General features: G+C 41.7%; 1 protein-coding gene across 1 annotated transcript; it reads left to right on the plus strand.

Moving 5' to 3' along the window:
- Positions 1 to 6,180: 6,180 nt before the first annotated feature.
- On the plus strand, positions 6,181 to 10,557 carry cited4a (Cbp/p300 interacting transactivator with ED-rich tail 4a). Its single transcript, XM_023413183.2, has 2 exons — positions 6,181 to 6,427; positions 8,750 to 10,557. Exon 2 carries the CDS (start codon positions 8,775 to 8,777, stop codon positions 9,492 to 9,494), a length of 720 nt encoding a protein of 239 aa, XP_023268951.1. The 5' UTR covers positions 6,181 to 6,427; positions 8,750 to 8,774; the 3' UTR covers positions 9,495 to 10,557.
- Positions 10,558 to 11,081: the final 524 nt, after the last annotated feature.

Raw genomic sequence — 11,081 nt, forward strand, 5'->3', positions numbered from 1 at the left:
GGGGGGGGTTGCTGCGGGGGCGGGAACAACAAGGAAGAAGAACCGGTGAGTAATATGAAACCTGGACAGGCGCAGGAAGGGAAAACAGGAAAACGAGCTGGCTTGATAGAAAGACAGAGAAACAAACAAGCAGCGAGAAAGTGAATGAGTGCTGTCGTTGTCTTTGTTCCAGCAGCTGCACATAAACAAATTACGTCCAGCCCGTCCTCCCACCTTTGCGTAGAGGCTGTCGTCATTACACAGTCTAAGACACAATAATGTGCACTTGATAGCATTTATTGGCTAAAGGCTGAGAAAGATGAATAAGGTGGACCGCTGATGGAGCGCGGCCTTACACGAGCAATGATCAATAACCAACAGTAACTGTGTCATTGGTTAACTGTCAGAACACATTTTCTGTCTCACTCAGAGGCAGCAAGTTATTCTCAGACAAGCAGATGAGGTCAAATAAGCGGAGTAGTCTGATGGGTTGCCACGACTAACGGCGCTTGACAGCATTCAGCAAAGTGGTGCAGAAGTGAACAACGTGTCGCCCGTGGCATCGAGGAAAAGACGTTTTATCTTTGGATCAAACTCTCACAGACGTGATACAAAAGATTGTTTCCCACTCCATGAAACAGTAACTTGTCATTTTTACACTTTAATTTTTGTAAAGACAAAAAACCAATATGTTACCTATGGACAGACTCAAGCTAACTGCTTGCCTCTGTCTCCAGTCTTTGTGCTAAGCTAAGCTAAAATAAGCTGAGCAAGTTTTGAAAGTAGTTCTATATGTATATGAATTATGTTATTATCATACGTGGAATTCATCTTCTTATCCAACTTTCCACCAAAAGGCAAATCCGTCTCTTTGTGGTGTTTCAGCATAATATTAGATTGAACCATTATTATTGATTTATTAACTTGTAAGCAGTATATCAAGGTCTTTTTAAAGGAATAGTTTGACATTTTGGAAATATCAAACTACAGCGAGCAGCTGGTTAGATTAGCTTAGCATAAAATCTGTCCAATGGTTAAAAAAATCCACCTGGCTAAAGATCGCTAATTTAAATATTTTGTCTTGAGACGTAGATGACGTACATGAAATACACAGCTAGCAAGGTTGTTTGGAACGCTGTTTTTCATGCTATGGCACAACTTAGGAGGCAGTTCCCCGCCTATTTTCACATATTAAATTAAATCATAGGCAATATTTCACCAACTCACCTGGAACACCTACAATGTCAGACACCTTTCTCCATGCATTGTCTTTTTTAATTTAAGTCCCTGTAAGCAAACAGGGACAACGTCGTAAAGGACGAGAAAACCCGCCACTGCAATTATCATTTTCTCCTTCATTGTGCTTCGGGAACAAATGTTTGATGGGAACAAAAGTTTATGTGAAGTGCTCTCCAGAGTGGAGGATTTCTACATCCCAGCTGGTTGCCACTGAAGTGCTTCATTACCCATAAAGTTGCTTGGACTTTGTCTTTCTCTGATGCTCACATTGCCCAACACACACCGCCAACAGGCATGCTACTGTTCCCTGCTAAGAGACACTGGCTCAGATAGAAAATGAATTACTCATTACTCGCAAAGAATTACTCAACAGTGGAACTCACAGAGAAACACTCTGAATCTCGTTTGTTTAATTTGAACACAAAATGGATAAGGACTAAGTGTTTTTTTCTAGGGTTATGCTAAGCTAACTGCTGCTGGATGTAGCTTCATATTTAACAAACATAAAAGTGGTATAAATCTCTAATTTAAGGTAATTAAGCAAATATGAATATTTCCAAAAATGTCAAATCATTCCTTTAACTACTTTTATATACATCTAGGAAGTTTAATCTTTAACAATGCATGATATTTTATAAGCCCATCACAGATTTTCTATGTAAAATGCTAAGGGGAAAGGTTTATTCCCCCACTGAAAAGCTGAGTCCTGAAAAAATCATCAAGTTTAACTGTGTTTGGCAGCACAAACATCCAAACCCTGACTCAAGCGATTCACTCGTCACTGCTGAGAACAACAGCTCCTTATACATAAATGGAAGAGATTGTGGCTGCAGATCAAAACACACAAGCGTCCCTCCAAATGAGAACAAAAAAAAAAAACAATGGTCAAGTGAATCGAGCAATAGAAAGAGGCTGGAAGTCTGGCTGACTTGAGGGGCCCAAAAATAGGACACATTCCTCTGCAGCAGAGGGTGTGTGTGTATGTCAACAGGAATACATACCAAGCTCCTGCTGAGGGGCCTGACTTTCTCCACACAGGAAGGGAGGGCAAAACAAAAGGACTGGCTGGCGTGTGCTCGCTCGAGAGCTGGGTGGAGGATTCCCGTCATGCTGCACAGGAAGGTATCATCTCTTGAACGCACGCATCAATGGAGTGTATCATAGCTTTGGAATTTAAAAGATAAGCCAAGTTTTATCTTGTAGTTTTGACCAAAGCAGATGAGGTAAAAGACGATAAATAAATGAATTACTAAATCTACGGCATACTTGTGCAGGATGATCTCATGGGAAATCAATGTTTTGTCTGTTATTTTTTGTTGGGTTTTTTTTGCTGCAGGTAACCTTAAAGAAGTTATCTGTAAGTTTTACTATTGCTACATAGCTAGCGTTAGCATTAACAGCTGTTTACTTACCAGTCTCGAAGAAACGTTGTGTGTTTGGCATCAAACTTATTTCATTTAACCATCAACAGCTGTCTCCAGAGGTGGAAAGCAACACAAATGTTAACTCTTGTCTCTATCACGTCTTTTCTTCTAGTGAAGTTAGCATGCTAACCAGCTCCGATAGCGACTCTCTGTAGCCTCCAATCTGCCCAGAAGACGGACATATCATAACCTCTTGTCTTAGAAAGACAACAATGGCCAAAGCTTTAAAGTGAGACTGTAAGAGTGGCTACTTTGGCCACATTTGGCAATTACAGGATAAATAAACATTAAATTTCCCTTCATTTTCCATTGTTAGCGTTAGGCAACTGGACTGAGGCTGAAGACTCGTAGCTGACTTAGCATTGCACTCCTACAACACTGTCAGACTCAAAATGGAGAGTGTTTAAAAGTATCCAACATCGTGCAGTCATTGTCTGCTATTCCCTGTTAAAACCTGGTGTTTACATTACCCACAATGCAGTTTGACGACCAACATTTCAGTTGTTGATTCATGAATGTTATGCTAGCAGCCGCTAATATAGCCACAAGCAGGTTAGTGGAGATGAGGACATACAGAGGTCTGGTAAACTCACTTCTTTCTATCTTCACACCCCCAGATTTTTATCTTCATTATCATTATTATTATATTATTATTATTTACTTCTTTTTTAAGAAGTATTCTGCCACAATCAATGCTAACCCAAGTGGCCTCATCTTGAGAGCTAAATACAAGATGGTTATTTAGTCTTGCTGCCTGTTTGTCCAACTGCAGTACTGTGACTAAAAATCCCCCAAACTATCATCATAATAGATCAGTCCGTAAAATCTGTAAACAAGGTAAATCATTATTACTTGTACTGTTTTTTTTTTTTATACCACAAAAAAAGCTATTTTTAACTGTTTGTGTTTTGCCTTGTTGAGAATATCATGAACATACAGTAATATATTTCGAGAGTTTGCTAACTGGTTATACCAGACCAAGCAGGGCTGTTGCGGAAACCCCCTGAGCGTACTGAATTGAGCAGAGATGCAGTTATTGCTTATGAATTCAACTTTCTATTTGTAGGAGGAAGGTTCTGTCTTTTTTTTTTTTTTTTTTCCTTTTCAGAAGTTATATAGACGCTTTACACCTCTGGAAATGAAATACACTAACTAAATATAGATGGTAACATTTTGGAACCAATTATAAAAATATGACCTTATATTAGTTGTGTGGAATGATGTATGAAAGTGTGCGGTTTTAATTCAAAATGTTATGTAATATAGGTCTGCTGTTGAAAAGGAACCAGTCCTTATGAAAATACCAAGCGAAACCAAGATTGTTCTAGTGTTTGGTTAGTTGTACAGAAACTATACTATAAAAAGCTTAAAGTGTTAAGATATAACCGTAGATGATAGATGTTTTCTTGCCGTTGAACACGGATGTTAGGGCATCATGTAGACAGATTAATTATTGAAAAGTGTACAGATATAAACATATAAAACTGAAGTGTTGTAAGTTGTAATCCCCATAAAAATCACATAGAAATAACCAGGATTTCTTCTTGGGAAAAGTGGTGTTATTTCCAGTGTTACTGCTCAGATAAGTTGGGTAATGTTTCATCAAACTTTTGGGTTTGGCTCAGAGCAGGCTTAAACGATCCTGTTCCCTTAAAATAACATGTTTACACTACTAAGTGGTTTTGCCATTTTTATTAAGGTGCAGTCACATTAAACTTCTTACTTCCCTACGAATACTCCCTCTGCCTCCCACTCCACTGAAGCCAGCACAAGATATGGGAGGTGAGTGTGTGCTCAGCTCCCCTGAGAGTCTTTGTGACCTGTGGTTTCCCATAACACTGTTGTCTGTGTAGACCTGCAGACATTTACGCTTATCTTCACAGAACCATAATTTGGCTGTAAAGCTGCAGTAAAGCTGCCGACTTCAACATTTTAACATATTAACTGTGAGGTCAGCTAAAGTGTGTAATGTTGAAGGAGCCACAAACTCAACTCTACGGGGCTTTTTAGCCTCTTTTAGCTAATTGTTTTGATTTTATGGCCCATTCCAGTTACAGCAGGCAGCTTTATGTAATAGAGAAACTCTGATAAACCTTCACCATTACAACTTAACATGTCAGACGTTGTTAGCTGCCCACAAATACCAGTTCTTGCCGCTTTAATGTCGATTTTGACAAATCTTAAAAAAGTGTAAAGCTTAAACAACTTGTCAGTGAACGTTTCCAGGTATGTTCAGCAATGAACAATTTGCTAATTTGCAGATGTGTTTATAAAAAACATACCTTCCATTCTAATTTTTTCCCATGTTGTTTCTTTCACTGCTTTATTGAACCAATTAAAATGTATTTGTTGCATATTAAACATATTGTGGGACATGGTCATGGTAACATAATTTAATATAAAAGTGCAGAATGTGTTTAATGATTTATTATCAAATACACGATAGATATTGCTGGTTTACCACATGCATATTATTATATAAACCATCTATTCTACAGGGTGACTGATTTCCAGGGGACTGTCCCCAGAAATGCCCCGTTTTTAACTGTGAAATAAAAACAAGACATCTGGCCGTGCACTTGTTTTGGCTAACAGAGGGGTCTGGCTGTTATAGCGGCTTCAGAAGTGAAGTTAAAACCATCAAAATAGAGTTATCCAATCAGATGTTTCTATTTTTTTTAATTGTCTCTAGGCAGAGAAAAAGTTAGCTGGCTCACTCATTTGTTAGGAGTTCATAACCAGACAGTAAACTAACAAAAATAAACATACCCAAAGCCCCCAGCCGTAACTTGAAAAAAATGTTTTTATGTTGGAAGAAGTAAAGAAGAAGAAGCTTTTATGAAAAACGCTTTTGATTATTTTGATCTGTGGAGCCTTACGAACTAAAGGGATATAAATAATTGAAGAATAGATAAACAATAAGGTTTCACTACATGTTCAGAGGTAGGGAGTCGCCATTTTTTCAGTCCTTCTTCAGTATAGTTTATTACAGTACCACAGTTAACCAGGACTGTCCCCCTTTTTTTATTTCATAGGTAAAAACATCCGATATTTTAATGATGTATTAACCCTCTAACTGGAAATATCCCCAGTTTTCATTCCAGATATCTAGTCACCTTACTATTCTCCACAGCTCCACTCCAGTATAATGCTGTTAAACACCCTGTTAAAAATGATTTCTTTTTCTTTTTTTCTCTCTCTCTCTCTCTGTGCAGCACAAGTGGTTGTGCTGCGGCTGCGGCCTGAAGGATCCTTCCCTGCTGCTCTTTAAACAGAAAGCTTTCAGTTACGAGAGTAGGGATCATTACGGATAATAGTGCGGGGGTAATGAAGGCGGGCGGCGGTGAAATCTCTCCAGGATACACAGCGCTGCGCGGCTCGGCTCGGCTCGGCTCGAGCGGAGGCTTTTGCAGCTCCGGTGGATCAGTGGAAGGTAGTTAGTGAACGTTTCTTTGCACAGTGATTAAGAGGGAGGACCAATGGCAACAAAGGAGACGGAGAGGACGGTAGCTCCTCCTCTCCCTCTCTCTCCCCCTCTCTCTCTCTCTCTCTCTGTGTGAGTGTGTGTGTGTGTGTGAGTGATTGTGTGTGTGTGAGTGTGTGTGTGCGCTTTATAGATGTATATAATCCCTGAGTTGACCCAGAAAACAAACTCCTCTGACGAGCCGAGACGCCGCAGAGTTTGAATCCACCGCAGGGGCTGCATGTAGCCGGAGCATCAGCTGGAGAAACAACCCCGGCACCGATCCAACTTCTCCGTACGGATTCTTACATTAACACATCGGGTAGGTGTCGTCTTCTCTTACTCCTACAAGAACAGGTAGAAAGGCAGCGACTTTCTCCCTTTTTTTCTTTTTTTTTTTTTGTAGATTAAAATCCTTCATAATAAAATAAACACACGAGCTGATCAGATCGGATCACACGCGGCGAAATCCATTTCATTTCCCCCCGTCACTTAGTTTACTCACAGCGTTTATTATAACAACCTTTGTATTTGTGGCGGTTTTTTTTTTTTTTTTTTTTTGGGGGGGGGGGGGTTATTGCATCGAATAATATCAAATAGCCAACACGCGCACGGTTTCATGCTCGTGTAATAATGCCAGCAATTATTATTCTAGTCCCTCAGACTGTGTTCAGTAAGTGACATTTGGCTGAATAATCCAGATCCGTGAAGAAGGGCTGTAATTAGGTAACAGAGGAGCAGAATATTTAGGAGAGGGATTTAGGCCATTGAGGAGAAAGTGTCTTGTTTTTATCAGCACTAAAAGGGTTGAATTGGTACAAGCAGCCAGGGGCAACAACAAGAGTTCATTTTTATTTGTATGTTTTTTGTTTATTTATTTTTATTTAAAAGCCTGAAATATCTTTGTTTGTCACAGACACACAGTCATTACATGGCTCGCTCTGGGATGTGTTTTAAAATGTATTTTATATGAACATCCCATTTAGTGGGCTAGCTTATAAAAGAATAAAAATAATAATAATGTTATCAATTTTAACTAGCCAATAACCTTGACAGCAAATTACAGTTTCAGCTGGGAGCACCATCTTGTTTGTCATCTGTGGGTAATCTTAATTGAAGATCTTTTGTAATGACTGTGTGAAGACAAGAGGTAGTGTGATGTGTGTTGTGTGTGTGTGTGTGAGGGGGGGGTGGGGGGGGTGTGTGGTCTGGAGAAGCATTCCTCTGCGTCCTTTTGGCTGCGAGCGTACTGCTGCCCTCCCTTGTCGGTGTGTTATTCAGTGGTAATTCACTGATGGTGTAATTTTGGTGGTTTGAGATGAGGCTGTTTTTTTTTTTTTTTTGTTGTTGTTTTTTTACGGAGACACTTCTGACTCGACTGGAAGTGAAACCGTGGAGGAGAGTGGTTTCAACAGAGACAGGGCTGCTGTCATGATGGTCATTACGTTGTTGTTTTCACAGGGCAATGAAGCAATTCAGTGAAGCACTTCTATAAAACTGGGAGATTCACCAGATGGTCTCAATCGAAGCGGCTGAGACAGATATCCTGATTTTTAGTCCTAGTAAGGGGGTCAATCTCCAAACACACTGGATCCTACATTTCCCACAGAACAACTGGATAGCATTTCTTCCATTAAACTCTCCCTGTCTCCCAAAGGCCTCAATTATACTCCCTGGTGGACGCACACCTGGACAGCTGCGGATGCTTAGTTGTTCTTATTGTACTTCTTTCTAGTCCACTTGGCGTGTGCTTAGAGGAGCACATGTACAGTCGGTGCTCTTGTGGTGTAGTTATCCCACGGACATAATGAACTGGTGTGGACACGGACGTGTGCGCAGAGCCTCACGTACACCCTCTGATGATGAAACTTGCATCACGTGTATTCATGTCTAGACCGTCACGGATTCGAGGGTGCAGAAAGTTTAACACTAGTTTAAATGCTCACATCTGTCACCCTCAGTCCTGCAGTTTTTTTTTAATGCAGACTGAATTAAATTGAATTTGTTACACGGACACACAAAAAAAGAAATGAATTAATTGAATTTTTTTGTTTTGGCAGAATGTATATAAAACGTCTAAACCATAAAAATAGAATCAGTCACAAAACGTTAGCGGTTAGCGTTAGCCGTCTTAATTAATGACAATACTGTTGGTGGCCAGCTGACACACTGATGTTGTTGTGTTCATGCATTATGATAATCAGAAAATGAAACCATAGAACTGTGTGTGGATGCTGACTGGCCGGTAGCTAACGCTAGCTAAAGCTAGCTGCCCAGCTGCTCTGTAAATATCAGGCTACTGTTGTGTCAAGAAACACAAAGAGCAGCACATGAATTAGTTTCATTAAAGTGGATGTCCCTGCTCCACTTGTGCTGGCAGTCCACGGCTGAATAAAAATTTTTGAATATGTATAACAATGATGACTTTTCTGGCGGTGCAGGTCTTAATTATTCATGCTCAACTGTCTTGAAGTGTTTTAATCATGTTTTAGTCTCGTTGAACTTTGGAGGAAAAAGAAATCATTAAAATAGTGAATCGTCTTTAGTAAAACTGGTGGAATACCTCTTTAGATTTAAGCTTATCTAGGTTGTAATGAGTCTGTTTGTATTAAAAGTCTAATTTCATCTCTTTTCTTTTCTCAAGTGTCTTTTTTAGTGACAGAGGAACCATGGCTGAACACATGATGATGCCCATGACCCACGGCTTCAGGATGGGCATGAACGGACCTCCGCAGCACAACGGCCAGCCCGGCCTGCGCAGTCTGCCCAACGGCCAGGTGATGCACTACGGCAGGAACCCTCAGAGCAACATGGAGGCTGCTATGAGACAGAGGCCGGGCATGGTGGGACCCGGAGGGATGGGCGGCCCGGTGAACGGAGCTCCCATGGCCAACCACCACCACCAGATGATGTCCGGGAACATGATGTACAACAGCCAGGGTCCGAATCAGCAGCAGCAGCACCACCACATGCACCCCCAGCAGCAGCAGCAGCAGCAACAGCAGCAGCAGCAGCAGGGTGGACACCCGCAGCAGTACCTCCCCGGTAACCTCACCTCCCAGCAGCTCATGGCCAGCATGCACCTGCAGAAACTCAACACTCAGTATCACGGACACCCGCTCAGCTCGGCCAACGGACACCACCTGCCCAACGGTGCTCAGTACCGGGTGGGTCCAGCCCAGCTATCAGGCATGCAGCACATGGGCGGCCCTTTGGGGCAAAACGGCATGGACATGGATCTGATCGACGAGGAGGTTCTGACTTCACTGGTGCTGGAGTTTGGCTTGGATCGCGTTCAGGAGCTGCCCGAGCTCTTCCTGGGACAGAACGAGTTTGACTTCATATCGGACTTTGTGTGCAAACAGCAGCCGAGCACGGTGAGCTGTTGAGCAAAAAGCGGTCCCCGGAAGCTGGTTTGGTTTTGTTTGGACTGGACACCCCCAAAGAATGACTGAGCGGCCACGGCGGCACAGCGAGAGGAGACAATCTCTCTATTCAGTTTGGGTGTTTCTGTGTCTGTGTAAATGACAGTGTCTAGCTCGCCTTCGCACTGACCTGCCTGCGAGTTGATGAAGAATTTGTAATGAGAGAAAATGCAGCAAAAGCACCAGGTTTCTCTTCTTTGAGCTGGTGCCAGTAAGATCTGTTGTGTTTTGGCCAAATTGAGGCATCCTGATGCAGCGGGCTCTGTCTGTACCCATCTGGCCCTCAGCACTTGTGCCTGCAGTGCCAAGGCTTTGGGATAATTGTAAACTTAACTAACACAAGAAGGGGAGGGGAGGGGGGCAACAACCTGGAAAGACTGTCCATCTGGGTCTGCTAGATTCTGTGGCATCTCTAAGTGTATTTTATTTCTGATGAGACCTTCAACTAGTAGCAGATGTTTTACAGATTTATAAAAGTTTGTCTTCTGAATTTGTTTATACAAGGATGAAGGGGTATAAAGTCGAGAATGATTTTTTTTTTTTTTTTTGTCCTCTGTGCATATTGAAGGCTGGATCTTCAAAACCAAGTTCCTACATAAAAAAAAAAAAAGGAAAGAAAAGATTTTAAAAAAACGACACATTTCCTTGAAGAGCAGGAGGGTGAGGTTGTGCAGCATTCCTGAGTGACAGACGGGGTTCAGGTGAAATGTGCTACATCGATTATTTTAGCCTTCGGTGTCATTAACCTGACTGAGATAAAAATCTGCTATCATTAAATGTATCGCATCTGTCCCTCGCTGTTTAACTGTGGTTGAATCATTGGCAAAGTCGTGCGTGCTGCTTCCAGACAAAGCTTTTATTTGAAGAGAACGGCTCATTGCAAAGCAGATCTTTCTGTTCGGTTACTAATTCGTAGATGTGGCGAGACGGGTCGGGGCTGGAGAAGCTTGTTAGTGAACGAGAGACAACATAACCTGTGGCCTGTTGCAAAGGTTCAAGAAAAGCCAAGATAAAAAAAAAAAAGAAATACATTTTTAAAAAAAGCGACTATCAGAAGCTGTTGATACGAGAGCTGAAAAAAAATAGAGGTGCGTGATTGCAGAATTTGCATTTGTGTGTTATTTGTGTGTGTCTGTGTGTGGTCAGTGCAGTGAGGCATTTTAAAACCCATCGAATGGCGTCCTCCCTAAACCGCTGCCTGGCGCGCTGACGCTGATTTGCAGGCTGCGCAGGGAGAGAGAGAGAGAGAGAGAGAGAGAGAGAGGTTTTGGTGTGTGGACACAATGTGTGGACACAGCACTCCCCGGCAGCACTTAGTTTAATCATTATTTAAAGCTGCCGCTACCTGTGGCATTGATTTCATTAGGCAGGAAGAGCGAGCGCGGAGCACAAAGCGTGCAAAGTTGTTGTTTTTGCCATAGATTAGCTTACTCTGCTGCTTTTCTACTGATTAGATTTAAATTACATGCTCTCACACGCTTGTCTTAATTGAGGTCGACTTGCACATTCTCCAATGACTCAATAATTATAAAACGGACATGTTCTGTAGCG

This window comes from Seriola lalandi, unplaced genomic scaffold (assembly GCF_002814215.2).
Source record: "Seriola lalandi dorsalis isolate HSWRI2012SDOR001 ecotype SW California unplaced genomic scaffold, Sedor1 jcf7180002054505, whole genome shotgun sequence".
NCBI lineage: Eukaryota > Metazoa > Chordata > Actinopteri > Carangiformes > Carangidae > Seriola > Seriola lalandi.

Bases quoted from the DNA above. Each gene is read 5' to 3' on its own strand.
- cited4a (XM_023413183.2), top strand. From the start codon at position 8,775: ATGGCTGAACACATGATGATGCCCATGACCCACGGCTTCAGGATGGGC.